The sequence below is a fragment of the Poecilia reticulata genome, linkage group LG15 (assembly GCF_000633615.1).
Source record: "Poecilia reticulata strain Guanapo linkage group LG15, Guppy_female_1.0+MT, whole genome shotgun sequence".
Taxonomy (NCBI): Eukaryota; Metazoa; Chordata; class Actinopteri; order Cyprinodontiformes; family Poeciliidae; genus Poecilia; species Poecilia reticulata.
In genome coordinates this window covers 11,148,635-11,167,934 of record NC_024345.1, presented here as the reverse complement: position 1 = coordinate 11,167,934, position 19,300 = coordinate 11,148,635, and the positions used below count along the sequence as shown (strand labels likewise).

Below are 19,300 nucleotides of genomic sequence, written 5' to 3'. Positions count from 1 at the left end.
CCCGATGACCACAGGCACCACTGTGGTCTTCACCTTCCAGGTCTTTTCCAGTTCCTCCCTGAGGCCCTGGTATTTCTCCAATTTCTCATGGTCCTTTTTCCTGATGTTGTAGTCACTTGGTATTGCTACATCCAATGATATATATAAATACCTTTATTTCTATTCATTTGCAATAATATGGCTTAAAGACAATAAAAAGCCATACTCTGTCTCTTGAAAAATATAACATTAAATTAGATCACAAAGAAATATTACATTCTTAAATAGCTTGTTATTGCTAACATGATCATGGGGAAGCCTTTTCAAAATGATTGTTCTCTTGCAGACATTCTCATTCATAAGGAGGATAAAATAAACTAGAAATTGCTGTATGAACTGTAAGCATATGACATGGAACGGTGAGTGGAAGGCAAATGTTTGGTAGATGCAGTTTTCAGAGCACTTCGGAGCAAAATCTGTTCAAGAGTTTGCGGGAGCTTTACAATCCATAAACTGTACCACACACAGATGTAACCAAGACGCCACATCTTCATTTAAATACAGTTGGCATTGCGCCAGTCAATGGCAACATTGCTAATGATACTGTATTAGCACCAAACTCCAGTATCTCTTCATCTTTTTAGGCCAAAGAAACTGAGCTGAACTGCCTTCATTTAAAAAAAAAAAAAAAGAACCAGAAGAATTGTGCGGAAGAAAATTGACTTTAGCTGAAGATTCCTATCACAGCTAAGCTGTTATTAAGAGAGTAAATGGTGACATGTAACGCACATTAAATCAAAAGGGAAACAGCAACAATCACCGTTTTGCATATCTGTTGCTGTAACATGAGCACTAGCAAATGTCTACTTTCTCCTTTTTTGAGTCATTATTACTATGGAAATTAATCAATACTCGCTATTCAATAGTCATAGGCATGCATAAGGTATTTTAAGCTGCTTGCAACAACAGCTTCCATAATTTTCACAGCTAATACATGTTTGGTTTGTTGTTAAAATTGTTATGGTTATACAATATGTTTTAGAGGGGGGGAAAAAAAACACAACCCAAGTCAGATTTTATCTCGCTTGATTTACTGTTAAATCGACCATGCACTGTAAAATTGTACCTGCACCCCAGCTCACTCCATCAGTTTCACATGCATGTCTAAACACGACACAATGGGCATTAATGCAGTTGTGGGCAATATTTAAATTACCCAATACATGTGCTTTAACAGATTAATGAAGCCACTGACGTTAAATATCACTGGAATGAGCAGAGATGCGGTATGTATGCGTGGAGCCTCACCTCATTGGCGTAGACCCAGTGACTGTCCTTGGATGCAAGGTTGGTTTCAACCGCCTGCAGGGAGAAAAAAATTAATTGAAATTAATTTCAGTTTAATGCAATTTCAGCAAGAATGACCATAAGATGGTACAGTAAATAGAACTAATCACTATACGTACTAAATGAAAAGTAAATATATAAATGAGTTCATAATTAATGGAAAAAAAAAAAATTCAAATGGGATTCTTTAAATAAATGGTTAAAATCAAGGATTTATGTGGTCATACTTTATTAAAAGATATTCATAAGGCAAACTTCATGAAAAAGCCTTTGTTTTGTGTTACTACAACTAGAACAACAGACTAAGATGGGCTATTCTTCATTTAGTGCTTCTTTCAGCTGCAGTGTTTCTTCTTATCAAATATGTCAACATGTTCTGGGACCCAACATTTAACCTCTGACATTTTAGAACAGCAGATTTTCTCCAAAACGCATAAAAACATGGTATAATTGAATCACTAATAATTCCAGGGTTTGATGATTATTGCTTTAAATCTTCAGTACATGTTATTTGCTTCCTAATGTCCCTCACATGCCTAATTTGATCTCGGAGTAGAGGAGAAAGAAGACGGAAAAATGCACAACAAACCAAGCTAGTCTTTAACATGCACTTTGGTAAAAAAGTCTTTTTATTGAGAATTTGAGAATGGAGCCTGGAGTGACACGCGCACATTACAACCCTAGTATTAAAGAAACTGCATCAACCTCACTCTTTTTTTTTTTTTTTTTTTTTACCTGATCTTCCAAATACATTTAGATAATGATTATTATTACTCACAATGTCAGTTGGGCTGTTGGAGATAAGCACGGCAAAACACTGCAGGATTTGCTTTTAACAAAAATAATGGTTTCACCAAGTACTGCTCTATTTAACCAGACGATTCATTTTGTCACTGATTTTCTGCCGTAGAGAACCCTTCATTTGAGCAAATGACTATTTACAGTGATCATACTCATCTTTTCTCCAGAAACTGTGTAACTATTTTATAAATAGCATTGTGTACTGAAGGAAAAACCACACGTTGGGACAAAGGATGCCTTAAAAATATTTTAACCCTGGCATCACCTGAACACAGCGACACACTTTTTTGCAAGTATTAATCTTTCCTTTTATCATCCCGCCACAGTCCCATCACAGTGTTTCCTTTCTGAAGTCGAAAGCCATCTGCACAGCCAACAGCCTACTTTTTCAAAGGTGAATTTTGGGTGAGAAAATCCGATTTCTCTAATCCCTGTGCTAACCCCTTTTGTAAAGCGGTTATGATAGAGAGCAGAGAGTAATCTGGTTTTCTAGGTGTAAATGAATGCACATAATGACTCCAAATGCTTTGAACATAGGTGAAGTAATCTCACAAATCATTTTCAACCCACCCCGCTCCCTGTGTCATCATTGAGATTGCGTGAAACTTCCGTCTGTCAACAACTCTCTACTCTGGATTCACTAGTACAGGCTGCTGAAAAGGTAACGTCAACCCCGTAAACATCTCACGATGTCCAGCTTGTGTCACGCGGTGAAAGAACTTTCAGGTTTTTCTTTCTTTTTTATTGCATATTTCTCAGAAACAACAGAAGCAATTTGGAAATAAACAAACATTACTTAAAAGCTTCAACACTGGTGAATAGGGACGGTCATAATCCACCATATATGCCTTTCAATATTGGAGATTAAGAAACTGACTTCACTGCCGGATTTGCTGATTGAACAGGTCACAGGTGACCAACATTCAATATGCCTTGTACATTGTATGTTTTATAATACAATATTATGTTTTAGATGATGTTTAGGCATTTATTTCTATGAAATGATCATTTGTCAGAATAATTACTACAGTCTTTCTAGAACTTGGGCTATAATTATTCATCTCTTAATCATCACAAACCTTTTGCCAGTTTTTTTATATCTCTAATTATAGTTCAACAGGTAATACAATAAAAAAAATAAAGTGGTTTCCTTGTATTTGGGCAAAGATGCAGTAGTTCAATTAAGGGATTAGTCACTAACAAAAGTAAACATACAAGCTATAATTAAGACTACTATGTATGAATTACTATTCAAACTTAACGGGAGTGAAAGCTCTTCTTTTTTTCCTGGAAGCCATAGAAGTCGCACAATGTTTCTTTTTCTTTCTTCAATTTGAGAGAAGAGGGAAGGGCGATAACTGGCATTCATAAGATATTTTTATGAAAGAGGTGAATTGCATTCAAGCTTAAAAACAATCAAGTTATCTCAAATCACGCAACTATGCATTTAATTAAATCTGGATAACCTGCCAAGCTGTGCCATGTGTGAGAGCTGATTGTGAGTCTAATGGCAAATAATCACAAAATATTTCTTGTAATTGCAGTGATGAGAAAACTGCAGCAAATCCCTGCCGTGTGCGAGTAATCTGTCCGTTCTCACATCACAGATTATAATATCTCGCTGTCTCAAAATAAAATCTGACAATGGTAACTATTGTCTGCCTTGAAGATAAAACCTTGACATTCCAGAGAAACGACAGTTCTTTGGGGAGAATTCATTCTTCCAGACAAAATCTGTCAGATGGCATAATGGTAAAGTCAAGTGTTGTGGTGTGAGTTAGTTAACACAAACAACGCCAGCTGGGATTGATGTCTTGGCGCACAACAGACAACAATGCTTGAAATGCTCTGCATCCTTTTATGAAGGCCGGCTGAACACTGACAACACCAGACACCCTGGAAATGAACCTTTGCGAATGAAAGGGTGTTTGAAATCTGATGCTCAACTACATCTGTTCTGACACAACAAACACATAATTGATCTGTCATTCTGGGAGACCTCATTCTTTGCTGTGTATTGTTTTCTCCAGTATTAAGGGATCTCCGGGGGAGAAAAAAGTCAAGAAAGGTAGCGACAGCAGGAGTGTTATGAAAATGCAATTAGATAAGTGAAGTATGAAATCGAAGACGAAATTGTTGTTAGTTGCAGCAACGTTTTAATTTACTAGGTGCCTAAGGTTGGCTGTGTGGGAATCTAACTTTTGCACTATTCTGCTTAAACTGTTCCTCGCTAATTTCATGTCTGTTAAACTGAGAAAGGATCTTCCTCTTTGCATAAAAGTAATCACATCTCAGTCTAAAATCAATCGCATAAGACATATGCCATCAACATCTAGGTACAGTACTTTGACGCTGTGTGTTATTTTTTTATTAGTTGAAATCTAGAGAAATTTTACATTCCTCTAATAATTATAACACACGACAAAAGAACAGCATTCAAAATATTCTAATTCTGTCTTCCTGCTGTGAGTGGTCAGAAATTGTATTCGTAGAAAAGGTGATGCAATGCGGCCGCTGACAATTAAGACTTCAGCATCTTGCATTAAGTATTACTAAACTTGACATTACAAAAACATCTACAGCATCCACTTGTACGATTTTGTTAGTGTTACATTGTGGCATTTGACAGTGTGCTCACTGACTAAGAAAAATAATCCAGCTTATTTTCTGACTGGCCGGTCAACAGTCAGGGCCGATCAAGCAGGTTATCAGTCTCCTCCAGTCAACAGCCCATTTTTTGGTGGATTGCCACATAAATCATCCTACAATAGCAGAATACATATAAACATATAATGTTTATATGCAAAAGGATGTAAACTAAAACAATGAAGAAATTGTTGTTTGATTTAAAATAATACGGTGGTGGAGTATGAAACTTAACCCTTGCGCGGTCTTAGTACGACGCTCAGTAGGAGTGCGGCACATGTCACGGTCAGACAGTGGGGAAAGTGTGGGAAGTGTCGTCAGACTATCAATATCCAGAAAACAAAAGAAAAGACGTGCATGTAGGGTCACAGACTAAAAAACTCGTGGGGTCCAAATGACCCCATCTTTTACGACACAGCAAAGTTCTAGTTGGGAGGGTCCTGGTCCAAGTAATGGTAAAAAAGAAATAGGACAAGCAACAATCTGGTAATACCAAGGTAAACTGTTTTTTTGAATAAGATAATGGTAAAAGTACAGTACAGATTTGGATTTTTGCTTTCTTTTTTGCAGTCTGATATATCACCTAAAAACCTCTACTTAAAGATTGTTTTTTTTTTTTTTGTTCGTTTTTCTGGGGTTTTTTCTGAAAACTAAGATTTCATCTAATTCCCACATGGTATTTCACTCAAACTTCATGCAACTCTGGGAGGAAGTAAGTGCTGAGACTCTGCAGGAGATTATTAAAATTATTCCACAAGCATTTCTTTTGAATGAGCAACATACTTTAATCACACCTGCATCAGAAGGAGGAATTTCTTCATCAGCATGTCAAGGAGCCTGGTCATGAGCTATTTATTTAATTCAGGTGTCTTGTTAGGGTTGGATTCAGGCACCCCTGTTTAAGGTGTTCAGTATAAAAACAATTGTAAAACTCTAGGGCTGCCTTTCCAAGATCAAAATGTTTGCACTTTGGCTGCACTTGTGCAACTTGCCATAGTTTGTTTGGACTTTTAGAGTTCACATTCCTGCTTTCTAAAAATGTAGCATGAATACAGAAAACAGGAGACGCAAAATTGGCTGCAGCACTTCAGCTTCTTCTACAGTAGAACAAAGAAAGTTATTGATCTAATTGCACAGTTATTATTACAACTTAAAAAAAAATAGTGTATGATAATCAACAGCTTTACATGCTTTATCAGGACATTCCAACTCAGATTCACACGGAACAACATCTTGGTTTTCTCATCCAGATAAGGAATAAATACTTGTTCAGATCCTAAAACTCTTCCTAAAAGAACACGGATTTGTTTGTCTTCTTCAGCTCACTCTGCTCCTCAATCTCTCACCTAATGTGTGAATTCAGCATCAACATTTGCTTCATTTGAAGCAATTCGCTCTAATTTCAAGGTCAGGTCAGTGCACATAGCAACCAAACAAATTTTTTTTGTTGATTTTAGGCGAATTGATTCCACAGACTCTTGGCAGTAATTTAAGGAAGATGGACAATGAAAAGGTCTCGGTAGCAGACACAGCTCTCAATGTTCTCTCTGTGATAGGGTCTCACAAAGTAACCAGGAAGGAGTAATGAGGTCTGTCATAAAAGATTCACAATACTCCCTTTGACCCCAGCCTTGCCACGGTTGCTGTGGAAACACACTTTTAAGCACACTTACTCTGCTCTATTAACTCAGCTTTGAACAAAACGGATGCCAACTAGCCTTGGTTCACAACTGTGGAGCAATTCAAACCATAAAAAAGAGAGAGTTGTGTATAGAAATTCAACCTCTCCAACAAATACCGAGATCTCAAGAGATCGTGCAGCTGGTGGAATCAATAGACCAGAACAAATCTTTACTGACCTTACAGTAGTCAGTATTCAAAACCATTCCAGCCTTACAAGAGAACAGCACAGCCATGTCTCATTAAAAACAAATCTCGACGCCCGTTTGCCATGACACCCAGGCTGCTAGCTTCTACCTGTGCATAAGTAGTTTTCCACTTGCTTACAATGCAGACATGATTGGAATCCTCATTATGAGGCACCTTCAGAATTTTCAAATCAAAATCTGATGCTTTTCTGATTAAAAAATAAAACAAGTGGATAAATGGAAAGATTGTATGGATGGACCGAAACAGTATGAATGTGTAAAGCGCTTACATTATGGAAGCCAAAAAAATCTGAAAATTTTATATTGCATCTTTTATTCAGATTGTAGAGAAACCAGTCATGATGCACATTAGAATCTACATCGATTGGGATTTTGCTCTACATTTTAATAAGTGTAATTAGGAAAACTGAGTCAAGTGTTGCATTTAGTGTGAGCGTACGCCGTTTGTCAAGCAGAAATGCACACAAAGTTGTTTCCGTCAACCATTTTTCTTGTTGAAAGGTTTTTGCAAAAACAAAGTGAGAGGTCAAACATACGAAACAAAAGATACAAAATTATTTTTATTGATTTATTTTTGTTGGGAGAAGCTTGTTAACTTGTCTGCATTGTATTTACATTGTTTGTACCCTGAGGAACTACAGATGAAAACTAGTCGTTATGGCCAACATATTTTGCAGTGTGCATTGTCCCTTTTGACATAAACAACCAACCACGCCTTCTCTTCTTCCCCTCCAATATTCTCTTGATGCTTTCATTTGCAGACTTCTGCTTTTTATTGGCTGGAGTGAGTAGAGAGGTGTCAGTATCACATACAATTTTGTGTCAAAGGAAAAATACTACAAACATTTCCATGCTGTAGGTGTGTGAAAGCATGAAGTTGCTCTTCTTTGACTCCCCAGAGATATATTCCTGCGGGCAGCAGTGAGCCGTTATGTGGTGAGAGGTACGTCTGTGATTCACAAACAGGATTAAAACGCAGTGTGACGACTTTTGAATGTCACACCAGTCTGAAGAGCTTCCAAAGTAGACCCATTCACCAAGGCAGTAAAAAGCCATTGGGCTGAGGCTTTTGGAGCAGTTTTCACAGTATATTTCAAAATCGCAATGTGTGTAGTGATTCTTTGGGTTCGTTCCATTTGAGGAGAAGTGTTTTCGGATACTGTTTGTAATGAGGTGGCAAAATGATCTTCAAAAGAATCTCATTATATTTCACTAACGCTCTCCTGAAACTAATTTGAAGAATTTTTTTTTTCCATTTCGAGCCTTACATTTGGCAAAAACAAAAAAAAGCTCATTTGAGATTGTTTTTTTCCTTCCCCATCTATATAATACAATCATCCCACTGCAGTTTCTGCTCATGTTGTATAATAGCACCAGAACACAAATCTGTCACCCTCAAAGAAAATTTACATAGTAAAAATATTTGATCTTTTACCTATTCTGGAAAAAGTTACTAAATCCAGACTGATGCATGCATAGGAATTTTTTTTAAAACTTTGAATGAAAGCTTTTCATTCAACCACAGTTAAACAGAGGCAGCTTGCAGTAATACAAAAATTTTACTTTCTACTCAACTATTTCACTTGGTGTGCAGCTAAATTATGATTTTTTATTTTTTTTTAAGAAAACAAAATTTGATTTATGAATTATGTGGTGTAGCAGAAGACTAAGAAATGCAGAAATATATTTGCTGCTCTCTAGAAGCAGAAGTGTGTACTTTGTCCAAACACACATGTAGCTTTAAGAGTACAAATAATTTGGAGCAATATTTGTTGTCTGTTAATGTTAATATTTTAGAAAACAAATTTTATGAAACAAACCTTTGATTAAAATATTCCTTTTGTTTTTCTGGACAGAATAAAATCAGGTATGCTCAATGTTTTAAAGCTTACATCTTCAAAGCAGCAAAAATTGTCCTTCATATCCTTTTTATGAGACATCAGAAAAAGTACTGCTTTGGCCAGTGTGTTTTTTTTTCCTGATATTTAATGTATTTCTGTAGTTTTCCTTTTTGAAAAAATAAACTGTTTGAAATGAATTTTGGTCACAAAAAACATAGTGGCTAATTGTGTGGAAACAATATCTTCATAATTTCTCAAACTACAGTTCTGATTTTAGACTGACAGTCTGGCTTATACCCGCTTGCTTTACTTGCGTTACATCTAATTGTAGCATATGCTAATTCTATATAAAATATTTCTGCTATTTGATGCTGTTCCCTGTTATTTGCTGGGACGGATGAATGACAGAGAACAGGAAGTGTCTGGACAAACTCATTTGCAGGACTGGTTCGGTTGTGAGCAAGATGCTTGGAGTCTGCAGGGACCGTCTTTGAGAGGTTCTGCTGGAACAAGGCACAGAGAATCCTGGACAGTCGCACCTTTCACCTCATGCTGGCTAAGCAAGAGAGCAGCCATTTTGGAAAGATTCCTGTCACTAGGCTGCAGGACTGAACGCTTCAGGAGGTCATTTATCCCCACAGCTTCATGCAGCAAATGTCTGTAACCAATGACTAGATTTTCAAGTAAGATACATTTTATTTCACTTTCTTAGTTTATTCTATTTTTTTTTTTTTTACTGTATTTTGTGTTACTCGGAGAAAATGAATTATTAAGGGTTCCATAAAGTAATCTTGATATGGATTTAAATACAATAACTGCCTTCCATGACAACAATACATCTTCAGGCGAATAAATCTGATGAGTGGCACTTTTTTTTCTTTCAACCATAAACATGATCAAGTTCTGAAATATGCATACAAATATACATCGATCTATTTTAAAACAGCTAATTAGTCATTTATCATGCATTAAGGATCTTATATTCTCTTAACAAATAATCTCAACTTCTAACCAATCCTCTTCAAGTGGCTCTCTGTTGAAAGTCGATATTTAGTTTCGTTGGAAGTTGATATCTAAAATTATTATTTTTTACTTGCATTAGGGAACAGCTGAGCTCTGAAACTCTAAAGTTCAGACCCCTTCCGCCACCATGGTGGCGACCTCAGAAAGCCTCTCAGCCCCGCCATGTACTGTGGACTTGTTTCTCATATTACTTCTAAGGAAGTACTGCCCTCCAGGTACACTCACACATTTAGACAACTCCACACGTCGACTGCTGTAATCTCTGCTCCAGGGTACACTCTCATGCTGTGTTGTGGAAAGTGCCTGAAAGTTACAGCTGGTAGACAAACTGCCAGCAGAGTAGAGTGACGAAAAAAGCAATAAGGGAGACTAAAAAAAAATATGAAAATGGTCTTGTTAGATGATTATAATTTCAGAGTATGCATGCAAAAAATAATCTACAGCATCTTATCTTGCACCCCAATGACATTATCCAATCAAAATCATTGATATTGACAGCAATAAAAAGGGATTTCAGAGAATGTAGGCAAGATGCACTACAATGCATCACAAATAGCTTCTCAAGAGCATTTTTAAGGATCTAGCATGTATCCAAATTCCTCTTGTGCAAAATAATATCTGCAGCAAAAAGCCATTATCTACTGTTTTTGCTTTTTGATTATAGTTTCTGTTGTAAGTAGGATGTTACTTAAATCAGTCATCAGTAATCATTTCAATAAAGAACAGCTATTTCACATGGACAAAGTCCTACTGAGATCCAAGAAGTAGACAGACCCAGATTTGAATTTTAACATGCACCTCCATCAATAGTCAATTGTGCTGTGCAATTAGGAAAGTTGCTCATAATAATGGTCAGTGGCTGATTTTCTTTGTTGTGGAAAAAACTGAAAGCATGTCAAAATGTTTTGGTTAGTGGTTTTCTTTCTTTTTATATAAGGGTGAGCTCCTATTGCCTCTGTTTGGTTCAGTCAAAAAAGGACAGTTTGAAGTGAAAAGCCTGGGGACACAGGCTGGGAATGCAAAGACGATGTGGCAAAGGCCTTAAAATGACACCACATGATGGTGAATTCTTTTCTCAAGACTCGTAAGTAGAAAACGGCACTAATAGAACTGTAATTCCCCTGAAAAATGAAGGGACGTGCTTTAAATAGCTGAACATTAGAGGCAACGTAGGCAGCTTCGATCTCCCCCAAAACGTCCTGGTTGAACAAAAGTGAGCAGCACAAGTGGGCAGACGAGAAACAAACACGAGCGTACGAGAGAGGCAGCTGTAGGAGGTTAGCTGGGCCGGAGATCTCCATGAATCTCATCCTAATTAATCTACAACAGCGTGAGACATGTCTTCTCAGAGCATCGTGGGAAACCAAGAGGTGCTAAAGAGAGTGGGAGTGTGAAAGTTTAAGTTTTGACATAATGTTAATGCCAAAACACCAGCAACAAGGGAGGTTTGAAGAGGAGGAAGAAAAGAAGAGGCGTTAATGATGACACCGCTTCAAATAAGAATATTCTGAGATACCCTAAACATATGTCTGTTTTATTATTATTGTTATGCCTTGGTATTGAACATACACTATCAAAGGAAACGTGCAACACTATCTAATTTGACATGACTCTCCATGCCTTTTTTTAATTCATTTTAAAATGTTGGCATAACTCTACATATCTCTGATCTTCTGTATCCGGCACAAACAAAGTTGGACCAATAAAGCTGCAATATTTTTTGTACTACACTGCCCTATCAACGTGTTACGATGGATAAAACCTCTTTTTTCAGCCATCTTTTCCACAGATTGCCCAAGATTCAAGGATCCCCAACAAGACTGCCCTGATGAAACTCAGCAATTGTGGCATTTCTATTTGAAGACAGGCACTCATGCAATCACTCAGACAGGCCGGTTTCCAAGGATGCTGATGAATGAGAATTCAATTTGACCAAAACAGGCCAATGCTCAACTGGATGAGGCCAGAAACCTTCAGGATGTCAATTTGTGGGTTGAATTAAACTGAAATTGAGTTGTTTGGATACCAGGATGTAGTTCTTTTATGATGAAAGAAATGAGCAGCATTCACTTCTGAGGATACTATTCCAAGAGACAAGGGGGGAAAAGGGAGCCAATCAGCAATGGACTTTTCACCTGGATATTGGTAAATCATCAGAGGAAAAATGTCAAACACCCCATTAAAAGTCGGAAGCATCTCTAAGAAAACACCTCTCCATATTCTGTTAATAGTTTCTGGCTATACTGACTGTCAAGTATTAGTCAAATACCAACTTATTAGATGTCATCATAGCTGAATATGAGCACCTTAAGTAAAGCGTAAAGGTGAAGCTCATTGATTTGGGGAGTGATTCATTTTAAGTGTAAATCTCTGTGATCTTGCTGATTGTAGTTTATAGTGAATAAAATGAAAACTGATAATGAAATCACTGCTAAGTAAGATGGATTTGGATGGGAAAAAGTGTGGTTAAAAAAGGAGCATAAGTAATGGAAATAAACACCCAAACGGTGTGCACTAAGGCTCGACTCTGCAAAGGAGCTGCCACTTACTTACAGTAGCAGAGCATCCCTGTGCCTAACTGCCCAGCAAATTGGTCTGACCCAAAGCCCAGAAACAAACTATGCAGTATTGACAAGAGAAATGTAGTTGAACCATAGACTGACTGCATCCATGCCAGGCTCCATTGATGCTTTATCCAAAATGAGTCTTTCCAAGTATTTAATGCATATGTGGAGTACAAATATGTTACTCCAGTAGAAACGCATTTCTGTGTTTGGAAAATAAAAACAAAACAAACAAAAAACAAAACAAGCAAAAAAAATGTTATACTGGTCTACTGTTATAAAGTTTTCAGAGAAACCAATAAGCCACAATCTCAGGCTGCTATTAGCCACAGGCTACAACTGAAGAGAGAGGAAATGCAAAGTGATTAAAGCATTTACTTGAGCAAACCAGTTGAATGAAAAATGAGAAAATTGTTTCTGAGCAGTGATTTTTGACTCTGAGGGGGAAACAATCACCTTCCCCCCCGAATGCTTCGGTAGCAGCCTCAAATAATGGCCGTGCTGCTTTATAGCTGGCACAAGCTTTTCAATACACCTGGGGTGCACTTTAATTTAATCAGGCACATCAGGATCAATAATTGTGTCTGAACTGTGACTCTTTGGGACATACTGCCTGTTAATAGGCCACAATGATTTCAGACTAACCATTTTCCAAAGTGTTTATATGCAATTTGATCCGCTGCTATATTGGAAAGTATCTTTGAGTTAGATAAAGCACAGCAATCCCAGAGTGTGTACAAGCAAAGCTCTTATGTGCATTGGCAAACGTCTTTAAAAAAAAAAAACAGATTATGAAAATTCATTTTTCACTTTTGCTGCTCCTTTCCATACATTATGTAGTGAAGAGGAGAGGGAAGACGGCGCGAAGAAGAAAGGGAGGGAAGGACGGGCTCTTAAAGCGGAGAGGGTGGAGTTGTTGGAAAGGAGAGGGGGTGCGTGATCAAAGCCTATATTTTGAAATCACTTACTTCTCCATTAGTTTGATTAATGGGGCCAACTTCCCAGGCAGACAGAGGCAAGGGGCTTGAAAAATGATGCAATTACTGTTTTTTGAATAGGGGGCTGAAAAGACCTGTTTGAAAGAAGGATCTGGAGGAGATTCTACAGGGCATCCTGGACAGCAGACTCTCTCCTCTTTATCCATCTATCCCTGTGCCACACACCCTGAAGCCTCGTGGCACTACTACAACCCCTGCTCCCCAAGACGTCTCCTATCAGGCTCCGCTGCATGCTTCACCGGTTTGGGGTATAAATTGTGATTAATATGCATCTATAAAGTCTTCTAATGTTTGTCACATTACGTTTAGTGCTCAGATAATGCTCTACTGTATTGCCTTAATGAACTGTGCATTATTTTTCATAGCAATGTATTAAGGCATATTTGTAGTAATACTCGGTGAGCTTTACAAAACAGATATTACGTAAACCCTTGAGAAACAACCGTAGCATAAAATTCACAAGTGCTACTTGAGAGGCTTTCAAGTACTTTAATGACGGTACGATACCGCGACAGTTCCGATCGCACTGGGGTTGAACTACCATGGATTGCATTTTATTTTTCTTTTATTGTTGTTGTTTTTTTTATTGTATTTCTCACTGCTTCCAATACAGTTAAAATACAGTTAGTCTTGAAAGTTTTTAAAGCTTTTTTTAAGTCTCTTGGAGAGCTGCAAAAAAGCTGCAAGACTAACAAGAAAGTTAGATGTTAGATAATGTTGCTCTTTTGTACTGCAAGTAATTTAGTTAAAACAGGCCTAATTTTAGACTTAAAAACCAAATTCAAATGTTGCAAAAAAATGACTTGTTTTAATCAAACGACTGCCAACTTTAACTGTTATGTCTGTAAACTATTTAGACATTGTTCAGATGTACTTTTAAAATAATGAATGCTCACCAAGAAGCCAGTGGAAGGATATCTAAAACCTGTAGCCTAGCCTTACAGTTCAAAGGCAAAACAGTGATAAAGAAAATGCATGAACATTTCAGAGTTAAAGAGTAAGGGCAATTAATATTGATAAATTGGTGCCATGGGAAAACATACAAAACATACCAACGCCACACCTGAAAGCATGGATGGAAGACTACGAGCTTATAGCACTGTATACATTAAACTAAACGGAACGTCTGAAGCTTTATCCTCTACGCACATGAAAACATGACTAAAATAAATAATTTAACTTGTTTGCACTTTGCCACCAGCAAGACAAGGGAAGAACCTTTTTTTTTTTTTTTTTTTGTACAATAATGCTAACTGTAGCCATCTTCACAAGTATAAATACAGGATATAATTATGTTAAAAAGATATTAAACCCTTTCAAATTGGGCAGTTTTCATCTCATTTTTAAATATTTAAATAAAACCCCCAGGTTAACGACAGACTAACCTGTCGGGAGGGGGTTGGCAGGAGAAAGCCTCTTCTGGTAGCAACACTTTGGGAATGGAAGTTTGCATCTAACCTAATAATTTCAATGTCATTTGGACAGATGAGACCAAAGTGGGACAGTTTGACCGTGACGCACTTCTCATTTTTGAACAAATCCAAATCCTGGATATCAGTGCAAAAACTTTATGCCACCTGTTGACACTTAGCTGAAAAAATGGGGGAGTATTGTTTCCACCTTGATTGCATGTCTTGAGGACTATTACTCATTCTTAGAAAAACTTTTTCTGTTGTACATTTGTCAAGACATTTCAATGCACAGCCTTTGAGTTGTTTAGTATATCAGGCATTCGCATGGGGTTAAATTAATAAACAATTAGAGAAAATAAGGGATATTGAGCAAAGAAGAGAGAAAGGCAAAGAAAATGTGTAAATCTTAATACTCGAGTGGAACCGGGCAGGTTTGTGAATTATCCTTGGCAGATGAAAGGGAAGGAAAACAGTTATTTAAATGCCACCTTGTCTGTTTTCCATAAAAACTGTTTTCTGTCTTTGTTGTTGCCATGATAACATTTTGCGCTATGTGGCTTCATTCAAATTGTAAAGTTTGACATTGTGTTCATTTTGACAAAATGACAGGTCTCTAATTTTCTGCATGCGTTTCTCCTTAGCCCATTTGTTTAAATATATATAAATCATACATTTACAAGATGAGGAAGAAAAATGTAAGATTCAATCTGAAAGCAAAAACTTTAGAGAAAAATAAACAAAATTTCAAAAGTGAAAAAAAAATTGATTACTATCTTGATATAACAACAGTAATTGTAATTCAAATGTTATCTTCATCCGAAGGAAGGGATGTCTTTAAAGTTCTCCTTGAAACCAAACGTAGAAAGCTTCTCATAGTGACTCTTTGCAACGTTTTTGACAAACTATGCAATCGAAGTGAAATCTGTCCTTCAGCTCTTTACACAATTGCACAGTAATTCTCCACTGAGAGCTCCATGGATTTAGACCAAATTCAGCTAAGGATTTCACACAGTTCTCCCGAAGCAAAAAATAAATCTGCTAATCCAGATGCAGGAGCACTCGCAGTCCTAGAAAACTCCCACTGGCTTGTGGGCAAGGCTCTTCTCAGAACAACAGGTTTATCCAGTGAGGTGCTGATGACCTGTTGCAGAGATAATGGCTTCATTGAATGACTGAGGCGAAACCCATAATTACTATAAATGGGATGCATTGGTACTTGAGGGTGTAAAAATTTATCATACTGTTCATGAAGGAAGATTATTTTTTTTTATTTATTCATTTATGAAGAATACAGATCAATACCAAATGGCTAAGAAAACATGGTGTTTCGCCAACTTACTGGAAAAAATGAATAGGCCTTACCGTTAAGATTTAATTTTTATATTTGATGAGTTTAATGCATTAGTTTGAGGGGAGCTTTAACAATTAATGCTCAGAGCCGTCTTTACTTATTCCGGTGATATTTCGCTTTGTGTTATTACAACTTAGTAACTGTGATGCGTTTTCAGTCTTATAATATGTTTTGTTATATTCCATAAGATTTAGTGCCATGCAATTGAAGAGACACTGCTAAGTTATTCAGAAATGTTTTAAAAATATTTATAGTGATTTTAGGCTCTATTTGTACATCTTCATCATAGTCAACAATAACTGACTATGAAATCTGTAATGGAACTAATGCTTAATGTAATGCCTAATGTTTTGGTGTTTTTTTCATACCTTTTAGTAATGCATGTTTGCACAATGCAGGTACTAGACTAATACTTTAATACAAATACAACAGTTCTTCAAGTGGAGGATAAATCTGGGCTGAGAAATATTGTCTGTACCTTGGATAACAGGACTGATTTTCTACAGGTTCAAACAGACTCTCAACATTCACAAAGTCAAGTCAGATGTTGCCATGTTTATTTTAATTTTTATTTTTTTTGTCCACAGAAATAGACTAACACTTGGAAAACCATTGAGAAACACTTAGAATAATTATCGCTGCAGCTTTTGAGTGAATGATTTCATTTGCGATTTATTTTTTTTTTCCCTCATGCATATATTTAGAGGCAGTATAGAGACATACAGTATAGTTCAAGTGTGTGGGTGTTAACAGAGAACTGCAAGTGATTCAAAGGAATACACGAATGTGCATATGCACATGTTGGACAGTACGTTATTTATGCAAAGGCAACCAACAAAAGGGAAAAGTAAGCAAGCATACCACGTTAGAAAAGTGACTTCAAAAGAACTTTTATGTCGATATATTTTTCACTGGGTGATAGTTTAATTGAACATTTTCTCCAGAGCTTTTGGAGTGAGATAGGTTGCGTACTTGGTACCAACACAGCTCTGCACTTGGGAATTGAGACATATTTCTGAACCCACAGCAACAATTTCAAAATTGTTGCATTTTGGTATAATTGTCTTTAGTACTGTAGTGCAGGGAGACAAATACAGAAAGATGATTAAGCTATTATGTACATCTCAAATGTGCTAGCTTGCACTGCACACATTCCAGCTGGTTGACTTTTGGTCCAACTTTTTGGCTTCTTTACAGAAACCCTGAAATGGAAAAAAAAAAAAAAAAGCATTGCATGAGCAATTTTCCTATTTACCCCTGACACTTACATAAAACTCCAGAGGTCATCAGATAAATGACTGGTTCCCTTTAACAAGATTAACTGTTCTCTCTACTGAGCAAATAGAAATTGCCCGAGAGGTGTACTGTTTCAATAAGGCTAACCATAATTTATAATCACAAACATTATTCAAACTGTATAACCTTCTGTCACTGCAAGGGAGTTTGTTCTGCACACCTGACTGCATCAAATATTTATGATTTTGTTTTGTAAGAAACTTAAAGGACAAGCTGTATTACCCTGGAAGTTGGAAAGACACACAGTGACACACTCCAGGACAAAAAGAGTCAGGACAGCTGTCACGTTTAGTAATTATGATAGCATCAGTTGTGAAAGTGTTTACTCTTAACTAGACAGATTGCTACATATTTTAAGTTTTCAAATCTTTCAGGTTGAAATCTCTTTAGAGGAAGAACCTTGTTCAGATTGCCACATTAACCAGACTGGAAGAACATGGTTCAAATCTAAGCTTCACAAAAGAAATGAAAAAGTACATAATTTACTGGATCAGATGGACAAATTAACTAGAAATGGAGATGTTCCTTTTGTCATTTCAAAATTATTATAATTTTTTGCGCCTAATTATTTCTTTAATTTACATCTGTAAAATAAAGTTAGGGGACAGCTGTTTGAAGAAACAATAATACTAAAGTGAACAGCGGATGAAAATGAAATGAAAATAAACTCATTCAGAGTTTATTTTAGACTTGACTTGGATTTGAGGCACAACACACAATAACCTCACTTTCTTGGAAAGAAAAATACTTATAAATGTCAACTGATTAAATAAGGTGCTTGAAAAACTTCAGTGGGGCTAATTTTGATAAAGTATAATGTAATCAAAAAAATAGCTGCAAGGCCACCTTTAACAATAAAACAAATTAGAATATTTTCATATTTATAATATAATTTTTGACACTGCAGATTTAAACTCACACGAGATGTGATCATGGTGAGTGAAGTGTTTATTATTCATCTGTCATTAAGTAGAATTAATTTGTCATAAAAAGTAGAAAATATTTTGCCAGGATGCATGACAAGTGTATATTACTCGTAATCAACACTTCAGAAAATACCCATCTTCTTTGCACATGTTTATGCTCTGTTATTATGTTTCATTTAAGATCATATTTATTTATTGTTGTCTGTAAGAGATTATGATATGAAACCCAAAAAAACATTTTCTCACTTTGCTTAGCGTCTTATTTTCTATTTCTTTTTTGAATCTCTGTGATAATCTGTTTACTAGTGGCCTAGCCCGGGACTGAAAGTGAACATTTATAACTTACATCAGCAACAATATATAGTTGCACAGTATCTTTGCTGTACTAATAATAAAAACTACACAAACAAGGTTGTGAAAACAACATATGTATGCAACAAACAAAAAACCAAAATGAAGATATAGATAAAAGTATACAGAACAATAACAGACCAGGCTAAAGACGACAGTAAGGAGGAGAAGGAACAAGGGCACAAAGATAAAGTGCCCCATGTAGAGAGAAACGTGAAGCCATTAAAATCAGAAAAATACAAAGAGGAAAAGAGGGGATGTCCTGTAAAAGGGACAGATGGTGAAAAAGAGGCAAAAAGAGAAGAGGAGGGAACATAGGGCAGCGGAGGATGAGCTGTAGGACAATCATAGATCATTTTCTGGCAGCCTCGATTTGTCATGCGGTTATTGGGAGGAAAATGGAATAGAGGGGCAGCAGCAAGGGTCAGAGGGAGAGGACGGGGGTCCAAAGGTGGGAGCATGAAGCCGGGAGGGAGCAGTAGGAGCAGACAGAAAGCGTGATAAACTCCGCACTTCGCATCACCTTAAGCTTTAAACAGAGAGACGATCAAAAAATAAATAAATAAATAAAAATTCCACCCTAAGACTTTTGGTTTTTAGTCATGAGTTTATACACACCCTAGCATTCAGCTGGTTATATTTAACAGTGTAATGCAGTCTGATGAAACATCTTTGAGGGTGTTTTATATAGTGTTTTACCCTCAGTCTGTAGACCTGTTGTGTTTGCTCATATCTCCTCCTCAGTCAGTCATTGTGTGCACCGTTTCTTCATCCCTGAGCCTCCAAGATGCCAGCAAGTCTTTAAGCCTTTGAGCTACGAAGACCCAAGGGAAGCTGGATTTCTGCAGGCAGATGCTGTTTAGTCCTCCTCAACAA

At 36.8% G+C, this 19,300-nt stretch overlaps 1 protein-coding gene across 2 annotated transcripts in view; it reads right to left on the bottom strand.

Moving 5' to 3' along the window:
• The window catches only part of grid1a (glutamate receptor, ionotropic, delta 1a), a 240,849-nt gene that overhangs the window by 48,618 nt on the left and 172,931 nt on the right, over nt 1-19,300 (bottom strand). For both annotated transcript variants that reach the window (XM_017309069.1, XM_008429213.2), the window contains one exon: nt 1,288-1,341. In XM_017309069.1, the coding sequence (XP_017164558.1) occupies nt 1,288-1,341 (54 nt within the window). The remainder of the gene's footprint in view (nt 1-1,287; nt 1,342-19,300) is intronic.